The sequence below is a fragment of the Canis lupus genome, chromosome 4, assembly GCF_011100685.1.
Source record: "Canis lupus familiaris isolate Mischka breed German Shepherd chromosome 4, alternate assembly UU_Cfam_GSD_1.0, whole genome shotgun sequence".
Taxonomy (NCBI): domain Eukaryota; kingdom Metazoa; phylum Chordata; class Mammalia; order Carnivora; family Canidae; genus Canis; species Canis lupus.
The window spans coordinates 71346558-71368476 of record NC_049225.1 but is presented as its reverse complement, the minus strand read 5'-3'; the positions used below and the strand labels follow the sequence as shown (position 1 = coordinate 71368476).

At 44.3% G+C, this 21919-nt stretch overlaps 1 protein-coding gene across 2 annotated transcripts in view; it reads left to right on the top strand.

The window, feature by feature from the left end:
- Positions 1 to 21919, top strand: part of EGFLAM (EGF like, fibronectin type III and laminin G domains) — a 181798-nt gene that overhangs the window by 121742 nt on the left and 38137 nt on the right. For both annotated transcript variants that reach the window (XM_038535273.1, XM_038535274.1), the window contains exons 8-13: positions 5157 to 5272; positions 5854 to 6172; positions 6843 to 6943; positions 8041 to 8141; positions 10356 to 10500; positions 13780 to 13969. In XM_038535273.1, the coding sequence (XP_038391201.1) occupies positions 5157 to 5272; positions 5854 to 6172; positions 6843 to 6943; positions 8041 to 8141; positions 10356 to 10500; positions 13780 to 13969 (972 nt within the window). The remainder of the gene's footprint in view (positions 1 to 5156; positions 5273 to 5853; positions 6173 to 6842; positions 6944 to 8040; positions 8142 to 10355; positions 10501 to 13779; positions 13970 to 21919) is intronic.

Here is a 21919-nt window from a genome sequence, read left to right as displayed (position 1 = left end):
GCTCAGTCGGTTAAGCGGCTGACTCTTGATTTTGGCTCAGGTCATGATCTCAGGGTCCTGGGATTGAGCCTTGAGTCAGGCTCTGTGCTCAACAGGGAGTCTGCTTCAGGATTTTCTCTCTCCCTGTGCTCTCTCCCCACCCTCAAATAAACGAATCTTTAAAAAAAACAAACATACAGGTTTTTGCAAAATAAGTCACCTGTAATTTGTTAGTAGTCATTTGTATTTTGTGTATTACTTTTTTCTTGTAGTGGAATAACCCTTGAACTTCTTTTGCATTCAGTGGTTTGACTTTTCTGGTTCTAAGTAAATGCCTTCTTTTTAATGTTCTCTTTTCCTAATTAACAACATGCCAAGTAGAAAGAGATAAGTCATGCACTTTAATTATAATACCCCAGGCTACTGAGAGAATTCTTATCACTCTCTCAGACGGCGCATTCTGTGTTCACTGAGAAATGGCATTGGTAGAAACTATATGTAAGCCATGGTTTTGAACTCTGAGGTGGAGAATTTTATTCCATGTTTCTTCCAGTCATGCTGTGCTCCTTCCCTTCCTATTAAAAATGACAAGTAACGGGCAGCCGGGGTGGCTCAGCGGTTGAGCTCCGCCTTCACCCCAGGGCCTGATCCTGGAGATCCGGGATCGAGTCCCACATCAGGCTCCCTGCATGGAGCCTGCTTCTCCCTCTGCCTGTGTCTCTGCACACACCACCCCCCCTCATGAATAAATAAATAAAATCTTAAAAAAAAAAAAAAAAGACAAGTAACTACTACCCAGGTTATTATAAGGGATAGGGAATTTAAGAAGCTGTAAACAGTAGTGGAAGCACCATGGGGAGCTCAGAATTCTGAATCAGCTATGCCACCAATGAACTGTTTTTGGGCAAATCACGTCAACTCTCTGAGCCTCAATTTTTCTCTGAGTCTCGGTTCACCCGTCTATAAAATGGACTTGTTGTGCCAGCTGCTCTCTCAAGTTTCCCTATAGAAGTAAAATTTGACTCTGAGTCCTCGTGATTCTATATTCCTTTCTCCATTCTTATCTCACACCCTTCATTTTCCCAAACCAAGCAGTAGCCTCTGGCTTCAAAGAGATATATGATTTCCTGTCAAAACAGAGCAGTTGTTATAAATACCAAAGGACTTTATCCAGTGAATAATATACGCCTTATTCTACTCATTAGGAAGAACAGAGAATCTGGCATCATTTCCATTTTCATCATGATAACAATGTCATAGTTGCCACAACACATCCGTGGTCCTTTTCTCTAAGGACTTTCCTTCAAGACAGACTTCCTAGGTGGACTAAAGGGCAGGAGGAGACCTTGGCTGCCTATACCCAACCACAGTGTCTTTATGTCCTTCCAGCTGAAGTATCTTAGATAGTTGGCACCAAAAAGTTCATGATAGGGTGTTATGGATACTGAACTAGGGGTCATATGATCCAATTCTGGACCTAGATCTTCTAATGAGATGCAAGACCTTAATCTCAAGTCACTTGTCTTCTGTGACCTCAGTTTGCACATTTATGAAATGGGAAGTTTGGACTTGATGGTGTCTAAGGTCTCCTTCAACTTTAAAGTATGTGAAGTGTTACTTAGATGGACTTTAAGGGATGATGGAAAGGTATCTCAAGAAATTTAGAATTATGGCTCCTGCCTTCAAGGGACTCACAACTGGGTTGGGAAACACAAGGAGAGCATTCCAGGGCCAGGAGTCCAGAGGAAATAATATTTTAACATCTGTTGATTTTATTAAGCTATGACAGTTTATTCTAAGCTCATATTCAGGGGCATGTATCCACTAGGATATGGAGTAGTATCCAACAGGTCTTGGCAGTTCCATCTTTTGTGGAGTCACCATCTTTTTTCTAGAAGTGTCTGATCTCTTTTTAAAATATCACTTGATTTTGACCTTTTGATGATATACATTCAGCTCTGTCTCCACAGGATGCATGCAATTGGAAGGATGTGTAAGCTTTGTGAGTAGAATAAAGGAGAGGAAGAAAAGATGACAATGTGGAAAGAAGCAATAAGCAGTCTTGGGATCAGAAAATACAAGATGTATAAGAAGACAACTGGTTGACCAGTTTGGTCATTAGGACTTTTGAAGCAGGGAAAAAAATGCTAAAAATACAATTTGAAGTCAGATTGTAAGTAGTATGATGTAGTCAAAAGAGAGACCAAAGAGAAGTTCTAGCTCTGCCATTTGCCATCTGCATGCCTTTAAGCAAGTTATTTAATCTTTCTGAGTTTATTTCTCCACATGGTAGAATGGAGATAATAATACCGATGACACAGGAATTTTTGAGGACTAATAGAAACAATGTATGAAAAGTTCCTGGCACAGGAAAAATGGTCAATAAGTGTTAATTTTCTAAATCCCAGGCTCTTTCCACCTCCACAGTGGCTTCTTCTCTGACAGGCAATTGGGAAAGTAGCAACCGGACAGACCCTGGCTTGGAGTTAGTCTTGGCCTGTTACAGTCTTTGATCTTAGTCAAATCATTTAATCCTTCTGAGCTTCAATTTATTTACCTGCAGAGTGAAATTAACCATACTTACTTTGCAGGATTATTGTAAAGTCTAGAAATGTATTATGTTATGCACACAGCCATATCTGTTAATTGTGAAGAGATAGTAGGTTTCCATAAATGATGGTGACGGGGGAAAGGAGGAGGAGAAAGAGGAGTTACCAATGAGATCCTTGAACTCTTGACCAAGAGCCTAGGATTTATCTTGTAGGTAGTGGTAGTCTTTGAAAGTTTTTATTTTTCAGATAGGGTATCATAAGATGAAATGAAGAGAATCTTGACTTTGACGAGTGCAATACAAGAATGGCGAGAGTGGGCCCAGGGCAGAGAGAACACCTTGGAGGTGGGAAGACCTGGAGATAAAACCCAGCTCTTTTCATGTATGTGCTGTAAAGTTCTTTTATTGCGAAATGGATTCTTTCCTCCTTAATCTGACGATTGTGAATATATGAGAGAGCCAGACCTAGAAACAGCGAGTGAGAAATGGACCAGAGAAAGAGGGAGAGTTGAGGAGAGAGGTAGAAAGATACAGATATGGAGAGACAAGAGAGAGGAAAGCTGCGTTCAAGGGCTTCCTGGCTTTTTGTGGGAAGACATCTGGACCCAGCTGTGCTGGCTGGATGCAGGTAGCTTAAGAGAACTTGCATCCAGGTATAAAACTGGAATCAACAGGCTTGAATTTTCAGCTGACAGGTGGGCTATCTTAAATAAAACTGTGGAGAGTTGAAATGAGGGTGGTGAGAACACCACCTCCCCTGTGCTATCCCACCTCTACCAAAATGTGCCTTAGCACCTGAGAACAGCTCCTTCCCTGGTGGCTCCAGATTACCTGCTCACCATAGTTTCTCTCTTCCTGGTCCAGAGATTTCTGGTCAACAGTGCGCCCACCGAGAAGGCTTCCCACGCCCTCTTTCTGTCATGTCTTTCAACTCTGTTTTCAATCTGCTCACTTTTTTTCTTTTTTTTTTTTTGGTTAAAGGAGAGTGAGTTTGCTTTTGTGACAAAGGTGCTTATTTGGCTTAGCTTATTATGAAAGCAAACATCTTTAAATTCAGTTTATTTTTTTCTTATCTTTCTCCTCCTCCCGCCTTCTCCTCACTTCTCCTCCAACCAGTCATCCAAACACTGAGTGTGTGATGGGCATTGGCAACCTACAAAAGTCCATTTCTATTGCCAGAGTTGTTTCTGCTACAAGGGCCGGTGCCCGGTGTGTCCTGTTTAGAGAATGCAGTTGGTACCTATGCCCAAACCAACTGGGAGGAAATGGGGGGTTATAGAGCAGCACTTTGAAAGACTCACATACCCTGGTGAGTGTTTTTTGTGCCCATCCCCCAAAGGACAACATCATGTATTATCTCCTAAGAGTTTTCCTCAGCCCACCTTCCAGTTCTCAAAGATCCCATTGTCCTGCTAATGTAGATGGAAATGGTGGCACCCAAGATACCCATGTAGGGGCCCATTGTTCTGGGTATAGGAGTGTTTACTCTAGTGCAATGTCTCTTTCTTGCTTCAAAGAATTTGTAATGAAATATTTCATACATGAAGGGTTCATATAAAAATCACATGAACACTCACAATTATCCAGCACCTGTCTTAAGAAATAGACTGTGATAGGTAGCCCCTCAAAGGGCTCTGGGTCCCACAGCTCATTCATATCTGTCTTCTAACTTCCCCCAGATATTTTGTCATGGTCTTAGTTTTCTTATGAGTTAAAAAAATATATATATTTTATATATATTTATATTAATATATAATATATAGTAATATATATTTGTATTAATTAATTAACATATTTATCCTACATATACATATTTAGAACTATATGTATATTTACATATATACATATTTAGTTCTATATAGTTATACACATGTAACTATACATATTTCTCCCTAGATAATATGTTAAATTCTGCTTGCTGTTGAATTTTATATAAATGGTATCAAACTGGATATGTTCTCTTGCCACTTGCATTTTTTGCATGGAATAATGTGAGATTAAGCCATGTCGATGCATTAAATGCTCATTCATTTATTTCCCCTGCAATATAGCATTCCATTCCATAGATACAGTGTAATTCACTTATCTATTCTCTGTTGACAGATATTTAGGGTGTTGCTTGTTATAATAGCCAATTTGAAATGTTTTTTACCATTGTAAATTCTGAGGCTATGAATGTGTTTTGCACATGTACAGGTTCACATGTGGGAGAATTTCTCCAGATTTTATAAGTTGGGGTGACATTGCTGGGTCAAAAGGTGTGAACATTATCTACTTATTTCCAAGTATTCTTGCAAAGTGATTGTACACATCTAACATCAGTGTATAAAGAGTTGCCACGGATCCCATCTTTGGTCATATTCTTTTATTGCCCACATTTTACATTTTTGACAGTTTTGTCAGTATAAAATGGCAGCTCTTTCTGGCATTGATTGGCATTTCCTTGGTACTTATGAGATGAAACATTTTTAAATTTTTTGGTCATTGAGACTTCCTCTCTTATGTTGAATTCTTTGTGTTTCCAATACATCCCGATCTATTTGACAGAACTCTGTATATGGCTCAGTTAGGATAGAAAGGGGAAGGCAGGCATATGGTGACTGTGTGTGCTCTTTTCTCTGTGAAGGCCCCGAGGAAGGAGGAAGTGGCCGCTATGGACCTTGTTATATCACCAACATGGGCGTTGGTGTGGATGATGAGGGATTTGAAGATGACTTAGATTTGGATATTTCCTTTGAGGAGGTAACAACAATCTCTGCTTGTAAAACCTGGGTGTTTTTGTTTTCATGCTGAACAAGGCAGTTTAACCAATGGACCATGAACATTTTACTTAAACTTACTTAAATTGGCCCGTTAGCTCTTAACACAAATTTTCTCTATTAGGCTCCAGGTGCTCATAAATTAGTAGTAACTAGGTACCAACCATGCTAATGTTCTGTAGCCAGCCCCTGCCTGCTGACTTCACAATCTGGCAGAAACATATTTAGTAAAATGTATGAAGTCAAGTATTAGAAGGAAATGAACAATTCCTTGACAAAATAACACATCTTTGTGATATTATAATAATAAAGATCATGCAATATCAGCTTTACCATTGATTTCCTAAATAGCACAGGGCAAAGCACTTAAAATCCTTGAGCTTAAGGTTCTTATCCACAAACTGGGATCAGTACTATCCGCTCCATTTACATCCATCCTAGGGTTTTGAGAAATAACAAAAGCATCCATATTTTTAAGTATTAGACATCAATCAACCATAAATAAGGCTGTCTGAACACTGTCCTCTGTGTTAATCCTGAACCATTTCTCTTCTATGGCTGTAGGTGGAACCACTTTATGCTACTAAAAGAAGAAATAGGAAATTTTTTGTGGAATCCAAGATGGCACCCAAGTCAAACCCAAAGACTGTTTCTAGGCTTGTCCGCCCTACGCTAGCATCTCTCCCAACAACTACAGTGGCTCCCCAGCCCACTCCATTGGAGAGGAAAGGAAAGAATGATGTGGCTATAATGCCAAGGCTCTTTGACATGTCTTGTGATGAAATTCTCTGCTCTGCTGATAGCTTTTGTGCCAGTGACTACACCTGGGGGGGCTCACGGTGCCATTGCAACCTGGGCAAAGGTGGTGCGACCTGCTCAGAAGGTAGGCCTTCGATGAGGGGAACATGATGAGGGGTTGGCCCCAGTGGGAGCCAAAGGGCAGTTTTGTGCTCCACACATTGTTCCTTCTAGCCCTTTTCCAAGATAAGCAACTTTTCCATGTATTCATAATTGAATTAGCTATCCAGGAAAAATGTAAGACCACTTCCATTGCTTCTAGTTGAATAGCAGCCCAGTTTCTATGTGTGCCACACATGCAGTACTTTTGGAGAAATTAATAAGTCACCCTAGTGGCACCTTGGAGAGGTGGACTTTACTTGGATCACATCTCTCCTGAAAAAGTGCAGCTGAAAACATGTACATGAAGGTTAAGAAAGACAATAATTGAACCAAGTCACATTATACAAATGTACAGCTGGAAGCTAGGTGTCAGTGGTCTTGAAAACATTGATTTCTTTTTAGAGTAGCAAGTTAACAATCTCCAGTTTCTCCCTAAGAATTTCAGAAGCTCAAAGTTCCCAAGAATGATAATCGTAGATGTGTAAAAAAAAAAAAAAAAAAAAAAAAAAAAGAGAGAGAGAAAGTAATAAGCCAGGTTTAACAGATATTCAGAGTTTTCACTTAAGGACATCCAGGCAATGGCATATATTGCTTTTTGCATTTGAAGAAGTAAGGAAATAGTGTTCTTTCATGTTGTCTTTTTCTTTTTTCAGATATTGCTATACAGTATCCTCAGTTCTTTGGCCACTCCTATGTAATCTTTGAACCTCTGAAGAACTCCTATCAGGCATTTCAAATTACTCTTGAATTTAGGGTAAGAAGGATTAGTTGTTTGAATGCCTAGCTGAAGGACACCTTAGCACAGCTTTGTGCCATATCAAACGGGGCGGGCTGGGAGCGCAGGAAGCACGGAGGTAAATTTAGCAAAGGTAAGTATGACACAGAGTCTGTCCTTAAACTGGCTCACAGGATAATAAGAACAGTGGGCGCATTCACACATTCGAGGGTGCCAGTGAGTGGAGGGTGGGTTCTGTTCACTACTGAATGATGGAAATGGCTGGCTGGCCAGTGAGAGCATGTAGGCCCAGCCCTGCACCTCACCATTGTGATTCCTCACGGACCAGAATCTCAGAGGCATAATGCCTTCCCCATTCCAAAATCCCTCTTAAAGGGAACTCAAATGGCTGCCCTCCTTGCTATGACTGTAACTGAACAAATAGACTGCTATAAACCACGCTGGCACGTAGTGAGGGCCCAATGGATGCTCTCTGATCTGAGTCAACTGTAAATCAGAATTCAGTCAGTGACTTCAGCTTTACTTTGGGCATCTCAGACAACACCATGAGGTTTGAAGATCTGGAAGCGAGTCCCCTTGAGGTCATGGTCGCAGTGTTGAGTGTCCAAAAGCTGATCTGTCCCAGTCTAGGGCAGCCAACATATGGGTGAAGACCAGACTAGTCAGTCTATCAGCAGGGTCGGGTATTTTATTGTCCTAACTGAAGGAAAGGAGCAAATTTGCATGCTTCTCCAGAGGGAGGGGAATAAAAAGAGTTAAAAAAAAATGCTCTTTGGTGAAAATAGAATTCGATGGACACACAAACAGCCTCTCTGTGACTGTGGTCTCTGTGCACATGGTTTTCCTGAGGCTCTGCTGGTGGACCCATGAAGCCAAGGGAAGAGCAGGCCAAAGGCAGAGCCAGCTTTCTCTAAACTGCCTGCCATTCCTCACACTGTGTTTATCACTGCCATTTGTTTAGGGGAAAGGAAATGAGAATTGGTACCTGGGAATTAATTGGAATCCATGTGCTTGCCCCTTTGTAAATAGGACCACAGAGAGAATGCTCGTGTTGCATAGTCATGAGTGTTTCCACGTGATGCTCACTGTCCATGTGGCTTTTGTTTATACAATAGGCAGAGGCAGAGGATGGCTTATTGCTCTACTGTGGAGAGAATGAATACGGGAGGGGCGACTTCATGTCTCTGGCCATTATCCGACGCTCACTCCAATTCAGGTAACTCCCACCAAAACCTTATGGAATTTTAATACCATCCTACATTGTGTTTACATTTTTACAGTGTGAGTAACACATAAATGGGATGGATTCTTGTAGATAAAGGAACAGTGTATTTAAGGTGACCATGGAGCTGTTTATTAAATAGTGTTATATCAGGATTGCGAGTTGCCCTTGAAACTTGAGTTTTGGAATCTTGTAATTAACCATCCGTTCAATCAACAGGAAATGTTTCTTGAGCACCTGCAGTATCCCAGGCACTATTGTAGGTTCTGTGAATGTACCAGTGAGCCAAAGCCATCCAGTCCCTTTGCTCCTGGGGCTTGAGTAGATGTGATGGGAAGGAGGCTGTGATCTTCTTGTCTCTTATGGCAAATAGGACTGACAGCCATGGAGAGCAAAAAGGAGCCGACAACCTCCTCAGGGTTCCCAGAGGCTTAAAGCCCATCCTTGTCTTCCCCCTGGGCCATGGCAGGCTGGCACTCCTCCTTAGCCCTGGTCTTTTCTCTCCCAAGATACCTTAGAAGCTGCCTTTAGTTTGTGTGCAGTTTTCTGGGGACAGAATTTTGTGGAGGCATGAGTGTTTTAACGATCCTTGTGGAGGTGTCCATAGCCCCTCTTGGAGAATGACCAGTGAGGATCATCCTTGTCTTTGTCCCTAGTGCACTGGTTAAGGTCCTGATGGCACCATTCCTCTGCAGCCTGACCTGCAAGTGATGCAACCTCTCTGAGCCAGCATTTCCTCCCAGGAGCCTTGTGAGGATGCAATGAATTAATACATAAATGTGCTTAGAGTGGTGTCCAGCCCATAGCAAGCACTCAGTAAGCATTAACCTGATCGTCTTCGGATGATTCCAGCACAAAAATTACTTTAGGTTAAGCTGGAGAAGACTGTTGGACATCTCACTTGGGGCAGACAGTGGTCCGCCATCCTTTGCTAAATGCCTTGATTCATGGGCCTTTGATGGTGGGCCAGGGTCTTGGGCAGTGGTTCTCACACTTGGAGGATCTGAGAGACTCACAGTAGCTTGGGTACTCTTTTGCTGGGAGCCGCTCTCCAGCTCCACAACTCCTATGGGGTGATTCTGTATCCCCCTCTATATAAGCTACTCTGCAACACCTCCCTACTCCATCCCTCTCCACCAGCGATCGTGGAGACACAGAATCCACGAGAAGGAGCTGTAGTTAGCACAAGTCCTGGGTGTGTGTCCTTTCCCGCTGGCCATCTCAGGACCTATGCGGAAGTGGCAGGGTGTCTGTCTGGAAGTGGACCAGAAAAGGTCAGAGTTCTAAATGTAAGGCGTGACTAGTGACTAGTGGGTACCCTGTGCCATAGGGAAGTTGGAGGAAAAACAAACCAAACCAAAACCAAAACCAAGAATAAAGCAGTCGTCTGCGAATGTTCCCCCTCCGCTCACACCTGCCCCCCAAGTTGGGGCCTCCTGTGGAAACCGCACCTGCCTTTGGGCTCAGCTGAACACAGATGGCAGTGCCAGCCAGCTTGCCAGAATGAGTGTGAAGATTTGTGTTTTTTACGTGTTATTAATATCGCTGATCCTGTCATTTGCGAGTTGGGGGAAGTCCCCAGAGAAATACCTGGAAGCAGAATGACTCAAGTTCTCAATTCACTGTACCTTGGATCCACTTGAAGCATCTGGCAGTCACAGAGAAGGCTGAGGTTGGGGGAGATATTAGTTGCCCATCGTTTTTGAAGCTTCAGAGAAAATCAGGTTGAGGGGCATCTGGGTGGCTCAGTAGCTGAGCATCTACCTTCAGCTCAGTTTGTGATCCCAGGGATCCTGGAATCAAGTCCCACATCAGGTTCCCTGAAAGGAGCCTGCTTCTCCTTCTACCTGTGTCTCCCCCCTCTCTCTGGGTGATGATAGATAGATAGATAGATAGATAGATAGATAGATAGATAGATAGATGAAAATCAGGTTGAAGAAGACCCCACATCTCCACATTTGAAGGGTCTATGGGCAAAATTAAAGAAAACTAGACTGAGATTGGCCCAAAGAGCAGGTGTCCAGCTCTTTCATGTAGAGATTTAAACAGTTCTCGATATTCATAAACGCAGCTCTTGATATTCATAAACATAACTGAACAGATTGGCTCTCAAAGAAGCCATCACCCCAGAAGTGGTGTCCACAGGGTCTGAAAACACGATGAGATGGTTGAACCTTTTCCTCCTTGTCCTTCCTTTCCTCCCCACAGGTTTAACTGTGGAACCGGGGTTGCCATCCTCATAAGTGAAACCAAAATCCGACTAGGGAGCTGGCACACGGTGATGCTCTACAGAGATGGGCTGAACGGGCTGCTGCAGCTGAACAACGGCACCCCGGTGACCGGCAAGTCCCAGGTGAGTGCCAGCCCCTCGCCCGGCCCACCCCCACCATGCACCATCAGCAGCCCCCACACAGGACAGACCTGTAGGGCTTGAGCTCCACTGGGCTGGGCTGGTTTTCATGGTGAACCCAGGCAACCAAGCTCTGAGGTGCCCCTGCTGGATTTTAGCATTCCGGGTGGGCTTTTAGAGCCCACATCCATCCACATCTACATGAGAAGAATCAAATTTGCAAACATCATCATTGGGAGAGGAGGGGAAGGGGTGTGCACAGAAACATGCACTTGGCCTTCCTTGTGCTCGGGGGCATGTTCTTTTTTCCACAAGGACATCGAAGCCGGGCTAGAAGAAGGCCTGTATTGTAAGAATAGAAGCCATTATTAGTGCCAAACACAAAGCTTGCTTTTACAGCAGGGTGTTGCAATTGTGGCTTTAGAAAATAGTCCCAAAAAGTTCATTTGGTTGAATATGCAGGAATGATCCTTTCATCTACCATTTTGGGGAGCCATGATTATAGGAAGCGGCAAGACAATTTAACTGGTGGGCCACTCAGTAAACCATCTAGGTATTCACATATTGGTCATGCTTTAGGCAATTTTAGGTCCACGTTTAGAACAACAGTTTGGATTAGCAACCTGCCAAGGAACTGAGTCTGTAATTATAATCAGGCAGGTGTCTGTATTCTCTGAGGAAAAAATGTAGGAAGAAAGCCTTTGTGTGTATGTGTGCGGCTTCCTCCCTACCTGGACTTTTCACTATGTTTTATTGACAAGACATGTCTCACAAAGGGCCATGGCTTGTTGATTCCCAGTTGGGACCCAGTGGTTTCAAAGGAACAAGAATCCAAATATAGTGAATATGAATCCAGGGAGGTCACTTATGCATATGTGCATGTATTTCTAAGGAAAAAAAGACAGGATAAATGAACTATAGAATCACATAAATGCCAGAACAATAGCCCTAATATAATTAAATTTGATAGGAATAAAGAAGCTTTGAACTTGGATCCCAAATACTGATGGTGAATATAGGATGGAGAAGCTGTAATAGAAGCAATACATGTGAAAATGTCTTATGGTTTAAAGCAAGGTAATCCAATAGAGGTTAATAAGCAGAGCCACGTGGTAACAACAAGCTAAAGAAATTGTAAGTTGCATTAATAGAGGCATAGCATCTAGAAAAATGGAGGTGATAATCCTATTATATTGTGGTAGCTCTGGATATAGCTTCCAGTGTTCTAATGGTGACTCAGATCCTCTAAGAGGCTTGCATTCAGATCTGTGAATGCACCCTAAGAGGACCACAGACAAATTGCAGCATGTTTAGACAGCAGCCATTGAAACAGGAAACTGACTTGAAATCCTTAGAATGGTTGATAGAAGGAGCATTGTTTAGTTTGGAGGAAAGAAAAGAAGATGAAGGTGTAGATGATGCCTTTTTATCATAGACTCAGAAAGAGAGTTTTATGGAAGAAGGACTTACTCTGTGGACCATCAAGGTGAAGTTGAATGGGGGGAGCCTAAGAAAGTTAATTTTAACTCCCCTTAATCATACAAAGGTGTACAAACGTGCAATAAACTATCTCTATCTCAGGAGATGGTTCCCTGTCCTTGGGGGTGTTCAAAAAGCATGTTACTAAAACCTTTTGGTAGGGAAGTCGAGAGCTTGGACTCCATGAGTTTTTGTATCTTTTCCAAACCTAAGGATCAATACTTTTAATGAATATAAGAATTGATTGCAAGAGGCATATAATTTTATGGATTCTCAGGACAACATTTGCCTCTCTACTACCAGGACTTGCTAGCGAGCCATATACGCAGAACAGCAGCTGTGGAATGTTCAGTAAACTGTCTTGGGAGATAGTGATTCTGATTCTTAAATAATGGTTTACAAAGTTTTTCAGGGTCTGGCTTCAGCCTGATTCTGTAGGGAAACTGCAGTATAAGTTACACCTCAGAGTGATCCCAACCCAAAGCAAGGGAACTGGACTTTCACACTTCGGCACCCATCAAAAACTAAATGCAGTCCTGGGGGAAGGCAAACTCCAAGGCACTTCTCATTCTTTGCATAGCAGGTAAAGTAGGTTCCAGAACCCAGAGCAACCCTCGTCAGAGGACAGTAAAGGCCAGGCTTTACTAGACTATTGCCTGGGATGTTGTAAAGGATGCTCAGAGGAACCACCTACCCCTATGATGCACATAATGGTCCAGGAAAGGAAAAAAGGATTGGGTTGTCAGGCCCTTGCTGTGGTCCTGGATCAGGGAACAGAGGGGAGATGAATTCCAGCAGTGAATTCTGAGGACAGGGCGCTCAATTCATGTAACGAAAGTAGTATGCCCAGTGGCTGGCAAACAATCCTTAAAATCCACTGTAAGCACTTTAAAGCTGCCCAGCTCATATTCAATCTATTATTTATTAAAGATTCTTACCTATTCATTAGAAAAGATAAAGTAATGATTAGCCGTTCTATTTGTTGGCAACAAAAGTATAAAAGATAAAGATTACATTTTAGTGGCTTACATTCCGGACTTTTTATAAATTCTGGTGCCATGCTTTTCCCCCAGTCCCTTTAATCCAAATGAATGCAGTATATCTGTAATAAAAAACAACAACAACAACAACACATGACCAGTCACCTTAATTTTGTTCCACCTAATGTTCAAGTCTGTATTTTGTAACCTTAAAACCTGCAATCCAGATTGTGGTTTTCTCTAAGATTAGAAATGTCCCTACCTACCTGTAGATACACACACATACACACAAGTTGTATCCATGAGCTAATTTCAAAATATTTTGCAACACTGTGTGACAATCCTGCCCCCCACCCCCAAACACAGCATTTCTCGCAGGACCTAGTGTGAGGGCCACTAGGAGAGTGAAAGGTAAGTGTTAGCGCACATATATACAAAATTAGCATTATCACCTTTTGAGACACACAAGAGCCCTATGATTCATCCAAGGAACACAGTAAGTTGGTGTCAGGACTGGAAAGAGAAAGTTTTTTTTGGATGCCCAGCACGGTGCCCTGCCTGTTGGGTTGCTCTTGGCTCTGACCTACCTTCCTTTCCCTTCTAGGCGTTTCAAAACCATTCCTTCTCCAAACACAGCCCTCACTGGGTTTCCTACGGTAACTGTGGGTTTACTTTTCCAGTAGGGCAATGTTGTAAACATAAATACAGATGGAAGAAGGCAGTGGGGCTGTAAAGTGCATCTTAACCATGTCCCTCATTAAAATCTGCCGTGTTTTGGCTTTTGATTTTGGTTAGTGAGTTACGGTTTTCATCTTTCTTAAAGGGCCAGTACAGTAAAGTTACCTTCCGCACGCCCCTCTATCTTGGTGGAGCTCCCAATGCATACTGGTTGGTCAGATCAACAGGAACAAACAGAGGCTTTCAAGGCTGTGTGCAGTCGCTCACCATTAATGGGAAGAGAATCGACATGAGGCCCTGGCCCCTGGGAAGAGCATTCGGTGGGGCCGACGTGGGTAAGTGGTTGCCCAGTGGGCCAGGGTACTCTTGTGGGATCGCCTTTCTGGTGTGGGCTAGGGAGGTGAGCAATGTCATGGATTGTAACCCTAGGCCACTGGGTTAATGCAGAACTTCAGGAGGGAGGTGGGCCCAAGTGGTGAGGTTAGTGCTTTGCACACATGATGACCTGAGCCTGAAGAGCAAGGCATGGTAAACAATATGGCGCAGCAAACCCTTGGTTGTGTCCTGCTACCCTTGGCCTTCTTCATGAAGCATGGCACGGTCTTATCCGACAAAGCAACAAGCAATTCACCCTTCCTCACGTGGTCCAGCGGAAAAGCTAACACAGTAATGTAAGAAGAGCCTTCACAGGCTCTCTGCTTCCAAGAGGCATTCCCCTTCCAAGTTCTAATTTTTAGCCACTGTGTCCAACACTTTCTCCTGTGCCCTCCCTTAATTCCTTGCACTAGCTCTCAGAAGTAGCGATTATTATTATTTCTTCATGTATAAAATATGAAGAAACTGGAGCTTGTAAAAATCAAACAGAACTATCCAAAAGAGCAGACAGAGCTAGGACTTTTTTTTCTATTTTGTTTCTTATTAAGACTTTATTTTTTCAGCAGTTTAAGATTCACAAAAAAATTGAGGGAAAGGTACGGAGTTTTCCCATTTCCCCCCTGCTCCCACATGCACAGCCTCCCCTGTTACCAGCATGCCACCGGGGTGGTATTTTGTTACAACCGATGAACCTGCACCGACTCATCACTATCACCCAAAGTCCACAGTTCCTGTTATGGTTCACTCATGGCATTGTGCATTCTGTGGGTTTGGACAAACCAGTAATATATATCCATCATTACGGTGTCGTACAGAATGGTTTTGCTCTTCTAAAAAACCCTCTGTGCTCTGCTCATTTTTCCTTCTCCTCTCTCCCCACCCCCAACCTCTGGCAACCACTACTTTTTAAATATTCTCTATGATTCTGCCTTTTCCAGAATGTCACGTAGTTGGAGTCATATAGTAAGTAGCGTTCTCAGATTGGATTCTTTCAGTTGGTGACCTACATCCAAGTTTCATTCACGCCTTTTCATGGATTGATGGCTCATTTCTTCTTGGTGCTGGGTGATTCCATCATCTATATATACTGCTGGCATGTCTATCATGCCTACTGAAGGGCATCTTGGTTGCCTCCAAGTTTTGGCAATTAGGACTAGAACTGCTATAAACATCAGTGTGCAGGTTTTTTGGGTGAACGTGAATTTTCAACTTCTTTGGGTAAATACCAACAAGGAGAGTGACTGTTGGATCACATAGTAAGAGTATGTTTAGCTTTGTGAGGAACTGCCAAACTGTCTTCCAGAGTAGCTGTACCATTTTACATTCCCACCTGGAATGCTTGAGGGTTCCTGTTGCTCCACACTTTGGTTGGCATTTGGTGCTGTCAGAGTTCTGGATTCTAACAGATGTGTAGTGGTATCTCATTGTTGTGATTTACATTCCCTTAATGACATACTATGTGGGGCCTCTTTTCATGTATTTATTTACCATCTGTATATGTTTTTTTTTGCTGAAGTATGTCAAGGTCTTTAGCCCATTTTTAAAATCAGATTGTTTGTTTTCTTATGGTTCAACTTTAAGAAAAAAAATTAGGGATCCCTGGGTGGCGCAGCAGTTTGGTGCCTGCCTTTGGCCCAGGGCACGATCCTGGAGACCCGGGATCGAATCCCACGTCGGGCTCCCGGTGCATGGAGCCTGCTTCTCCCTCTGCCTGTGTCTCTGCCTCTCTCTCTCTCTCTGTGTGACTATCATAAATAAATAAAAATTTAAAAAGAAAAAAAAATATGTTGGACAATAGTCCTTTATCCGATGTGTCTTTTACAAATATTTTCTCCCAATCTGTGGCTTATCCTCTCATTCCCTTGAGAATTGCCTCTCATAGATTAGAAATGTTTAATTTTAATGAAATTGAGCTTATTTTATTTCTTTCAAGGGTTGTGCCTTGGGTGTTGTCTCTGAAAAGTCATTGCCTTACCTAAGGTCATCTAGGTTTTTATCCACACTACCTTCTAGAAGTTTTATAGTTTTGTGTTTCACATTTAGGTCTGTGATCTATTTATTTGAGTTAACTTTTGCAAAGGGTGTAAGGTCTGCATCTAGATTTTTTTCTTTTTTGCATGTGGATGTCCAGTTGTTCCAGCATATTTTTTTTTTGAAAGACTAGGATTGTTTTTAAAGCAATAAAGACATTTATTCCATCACTGAAAGCAGATAGATAATTCTAAGATTGATTCAGTGATCATTTTAATCTATTAGAGCTGCCACAACAAAATATCACAGATTGAGTGGTTTTAAGAATATTATTTTTCACAGTTCTGGAAGCTGGAACTCCAGGTTTAGTTTCTCCCAAGGCCTTCCTCCTTGGCTTGTAGATGGCCATCCTTTCACTGTGTCCTTTTGTCTGTGCCTATATCCCTGGTGTCTCTCTCTTCTTATAAGGTCACTGGTCAGATTGGATTAGGTCCCACCCTTAAGACTTCATTTAACCGGGATCCCTGGGTGGCGCAGCGGTTTGGTGCCTGCCTTTGGCCCAGGGCGCGATCCTGGAGACCCAGGATCGAATCCCACATCGGGCTCCCGGTGCATGGAGCCTACTTCTCCCTCTGCCTGTGTCTCTGCCTCTCTCTTTCTCTCTCTGTGACTATCATAAATAAATAAATTTAAAAAATTAAAAAAAAAAAGACTTCATTTAACCTTAATTACCTTCTCAAAGGCCCTGTCTCTAAATACAGTCATATTGGGGGTTAAGGCTTCAACCTATGAATTTGTTTAGTAATTTCCTCATCAGATTACTTTGTTTAGAGGAGTTGTGGTGGATATAAAGTACTAACAACAAAACCTTACACATAGCAAACAAGTTGTAAATATTTCTTGTTATTAATATTATTATTCTCATTCTGACTCTACCCATCAAGCAGAGTATAAGTTCTTTTTTTTTCTCTTCATTGACCTAACAGGGAAACAGCCCCTAAGGACAGATCTATAGTCTCGAGGCTACATGGTAACCTCTGACAGGTAGTTAAGACATTGTGAAGTTGAGCAAGGACCAATTTCTGGCAGCGTTTTAAAATCCTCACATGGTATGAAACCAGCCTCTCCATCCATTGCGCAGATGGCACGAGGCAGGCCCACCTTGCTGGCTCTGGGCTCCCCTGAAGCAATTCTTTTGTTGTTTTGTTTTGTTTTGTTTTGTTTTTCCCTGAAGCAATTCTTGGATTATTTGATGACTAGGAGCCCTCTAAGGAACCTTAATGGCAGGCATCAGTCACTTTGCCTTTTTTTCATTTTTTTCCCCATTTTTCATCCTGGCATACTAGAAAGGGCTGCTGTTCTCCCTCAGCCTCCATACTAGCCTTCCTCTGAGTCAGTCCTTCAGAAATTCAAGTGCTTTTAAATTAAATGCATGCCACCATGCGGAAGACAGGCTCCTACAAACAGCAGTGACTTCCTGGTAGAGATGCAGGCTTCCAGAAGAAGGTAATGATAGTAGCAGAGTCATGGTTCCTCTGTCTGGGCCCTCTGACTTGGCACTGCTGTAGGCAACCACAGCGTTTTCTCTGTCCTCCTCTCTACCTCCCCTCAGCATGCCACCACTCCTCAGAAGGGCCTTTCATTCCTCAAGCCTTCCACATCCTCTCCTTCATTTGATTATTCCTAGTGATTGGCCTCTCTCTAAACTCATATTCTAGACTAGTCAGCAATCTCAGCAAAACTTTGCATGCTCTGGCCTAGACTTTTCTGTTATCATTCCCACCCACATTCTTAAACCTAAGCCACCAGCACACCTTTTTTTCCAATCCTGTCTTGGATCTTCACATCCCGCTGGGTTAATATGACAAAGCCAGGTTCCTAAGTTATGTGAGAGTTGGGAGGTCTGAGGTGTCCATGGGTCTCACCATGGGCTTATCACTCTTTTAGTCATTCTTTCCTTCAAGATACTTCTTAAAAAAAGAAAAAAAGATTTTATTTTTATTTATTCATGAGAAACACGGAGAGAGAGGCAGAGACATAGGCAGAGGGAGAAGCAGGCTCCCTACGGGGAGCCCGATGCGGGGACTCGATCTTGGGACCCTGGGATCACGCCCTGAGCCAAAGGCAGAAGCTCAACCACTGAGCCACCCAGGTGCCCCAAGGTACTTCTTTAAGCATCTGCTTAATGACAATCATGATGCTGGGTGCTGGGGATAAAGTAATGAATAAGAAAGATAAGATCCCTGGCTCAGCCCTTCTGTAGCTGCCCCAAGGAGAGACCAAATTGATCAAACAATCACACAAGTAAATGTAAAATCACAATTTGGTGTAAGTGTTACAAAGGAGAAGTGACAGCACAATAACAGTGTGTTATAAGGGAATTTTCTGAGCTGGAGGTCCGGGAAGGCATTCCGAGGATATAATGCGAAGTTGCTATCTGAAGCATTTTTCTTTTAAGGCAGATAAGAGAGGGAAGAACATTCCAGGCAGAGGAAATGGCTTGTCCCAGTGGGAGTCTAAGGAGGAGGTGGGTACTATGATGTAGTCTGTGTTTTGAAAAGATCCCTCTGGCCGTGGACAGCTTATTGGAAGCAGCATTCAGGATGCACATGTAAATTGGCTGGGAGGCCGGGACGATAGTCGATGATGGATCATGATGGATCAGATCAAATGGTGGTTTGCTCCATGCTGGTGGTGGTAGCAGCGGTGTGGACTGAGTTGACAGATCCTCAGAAGGGGAAACAGAAAGGCCTCAGTTATGGATTGGGAGACAAGGTTCCTCACTGTCCACATGTCCTGGATGTATTTCACCCCATGATATTCCAGCTTCACTTCTCTCCTGCCCTCACTTCATTGTCTTGTGAAAACACAAGTTGGCATCTGGTAGGTTCAATGTCAACAAAAGTTATTTTATATATTGATGAGGTCGGACCAGTGCGCTAGGCACATGACCTTGCAAACCAGCTTCTTTTCTCCCATTTTCAGAGTTGAAAGTTTTCCTGCTTTCTAAAACTAGCCTTTTAATCTCCACTCTGCACCCATCCTTCCCTATATCCCTGGACCTTGCTACCAGGATTATCACTTCAGTAACCCAAGGGTTCTTAACCTTTTGTGTGCCATGAATTTCTCTGGCAGTCTGGGGAAGCCAACGAACTCTTCTAAGAATGATGTTTTTATTATTTTTTTGAGGTTTTGTTTTGTTTTGTTTTGTTTTGTTTTGAGAGAGACCACAGCCGGGGGGTTGGACAGAGGGAGAGAGAGAATCCTAAGCAGGCTCTATGCCCCCATTTGAGAGCCCGACTCAGGGCTCCATCTCACGACTCTGAGATCCTGACGTGAGCCAAAATCAAGAGTTGGATGCTTAACCCACTGAGCCACTCAGACACCCTAAGATTTTATTTTTAAGTAATCTCTCCACCCACCATGGGGCTCAAACTTGATCCTGAGATCAAGAGTCACACGTCCTACCAACTGAGCCAGCCAGGCACCCCTCAAAATGAATATTTTTAAATGCAGAGAGTAAGATCCATGATAGGAAACACTGAATTTGAAATAAAGCTTACAATGTTTTTAAGTTTGTTATTGTAGTCATGTCTGGGTTTCTTTATAAAGCATTAAAGAACAGGATTATTTAATGGTGAGTGCAATAGCTATCGTGGTTTCAAGGTAGTAATTAGCATAAACAGACATTTTGAGATATTTGCAACAAATGGAACGTGCTGTGACAGTTACTTGGGTCTGTTGCTCACAGGCCACAAGAACTGCTAGTCCTTAGAGGTTTGCTGCTGAAGGAAACAGTTCTAATTGGAAGTGAGGGAAAATAAAGATGAATGTGTTTCCCACCTAACTTCATGGACACCCCCCCCACACACACTCTGGCCTATTCACACTTGCCTCAGGTACCCCCTAACCCCCTCTCCCCCCCCCCCCCCCCCCCCCCGCCACCAACCAGTGATGCCCTTCACACAGTCCTGCTACCCTCCCAGCTTGGAAAGCTTGCTCCGCTCTTTCTAGACCCAACTCTAGCAGGCCCCTGTGTGAATTCCTGTAGTGGGGCTTCTGCCTTCCACTGACAGCAAAATAGCTCTCCTAAAACCATGCATGGCCATCTCTTTACAAAACCCGCAGCTTGGGACACCTGGGTGGCTCAGCGGTTGAGCGCCTGCCTTCCACCCACGGTGGGATCCTGGAGTCCCGAGATCGAGTCCCGTGCTGGGCTCCTGCATGGAACCTGCTTCACCCCTGGAACCTGATTCTCCCTCTGCCTGTGTCTTTGCCTCTCTCTGTGTGTCTCTCATGAATAATAATAATAAATAAGTAAAATCTTAAAAAAAAAAACAACACAGCTTGTCTCCCTGGGCTTCTCAGCAGCATTAACCCGGACCCCTCCCTGAGCTCCCAACAACCAGCCCTGCTCCTCCGAGCCCTCGGGCCTCTTGTCCCTTTGTCTTCTCTGCTGGCTCCTCACCCTCCGCTGCTTCCCTGGGAGTTCCACGGGGCCCTATCCCCGGGCCCTATCCCCGCCCTCTCTCAGGAGGCCCCATTGGTGGCATCAGGGTCACCCCGTGTCAGGGTCGCCCCGTGTCGCCGCTGCCCCACCTGTGTGCAGGGGGCTGGGCCAGGGGCTGAGCGGGGCAGGTTTCCTCGTCCCTGTAGGCTTAGGCCTGGAGCCAGCGAGGCCCGCCCTGTGCCGCCGAGCAGCCACTTCCCGCCGCTGTCACCCAGCCGAGCTAGGACCCCCGAGGCTGTGCTAGCGTCTGCCTCGCTTCCACCTTCCAGAAGGAACCGGCTACTTCTGCCTTCCCCGTGTCCCCGCTTTCTGTCCCGTTCCTCTGCTACCACCCTGCCGGCCGGGAGCCCTCCCCCTGGGATTTCGTCCCCTTTTCCCTGCCTCCTCCCGTCGGCCCAGACGTGCTTCCAGGAGGAAACACCCCCCCCCCCCGCCCTACTCCCACCTCTTCAAATATAGTCACAACACAAATATATAAAGTAATATTTTCCCATGTGCATCTAAAATAACCTGAGGACCCCATGTCCTCCTGTGGGAGGAGTCCGAGCCCCCGAGATCCGTGGGGCGCGGGGGGCTGTGGGTTCAGCTCCCGTGGGTCTAGGTGAGCCTCCCCCCGGAGCTGGGACGCTGGCCGTGTGCTCAGGCCGTGGCTGCAGACCCCTCACTCCACCTGAACTTCCGAGAGCCCCGCTGGAATTCGCCGAGGCCAGCCCACACCCCGGCTGCAGCCACGAGCCTTCTGGAAGGGCCCTGAGGTCAGCCTCCTGGCCTGGGTGCACACCTCTTCCCAGTGAGGCTGAGCATAGAAGCAAAGACTGCATCAGCTCCACACACGCAGAGGGCAGAGGAGGAAAGGTGAAGAGGCTTGCCCTGCCCAGATGACAGCACCAGACCAAGGGGGCTTCCAGCTCAGGCGGGCACAGCATCACCGCCTGCAGGGCACAGAGCCGAATCCTCAATCAGAGATGTGCCCTTTGCCTCCATCCGGGGAAGAAGTGTTTTGTTCTGACATACGTCGTTCTGGGCTAGGTAGTGGCCCTCCTATTTCTTATATACAAAGAGAAAAAGAAGACCGAAGAAAGAAGAAAAGCCACATAGGAGAATTCCATTTGTTTCCTCTTCATCTGATGAACTTGACAATGTTAAAATGCACTCTGTATGGGCCCCTCTGATACGTGTTTGGTAAAGAGAATGGTCCCCCAGGCCACCTTCCTGTCTCCCATAAGATCGTAACTTTGGAGGTAGAAATAGGGATTCTGGAAGGCACATGCTGAGGTATTATGGAACCCCCCACCCCTCCCTGCCCCAGACAAAAGAGTGGACAGTTCAGGCCAGATGATACGTTAGACATGGCACCAGTGCCTACCTTATTGCCTCAGCTCTGAATCCACAGGGTGGCAGCACTTATGGTAATTGGGGCCATACAAAC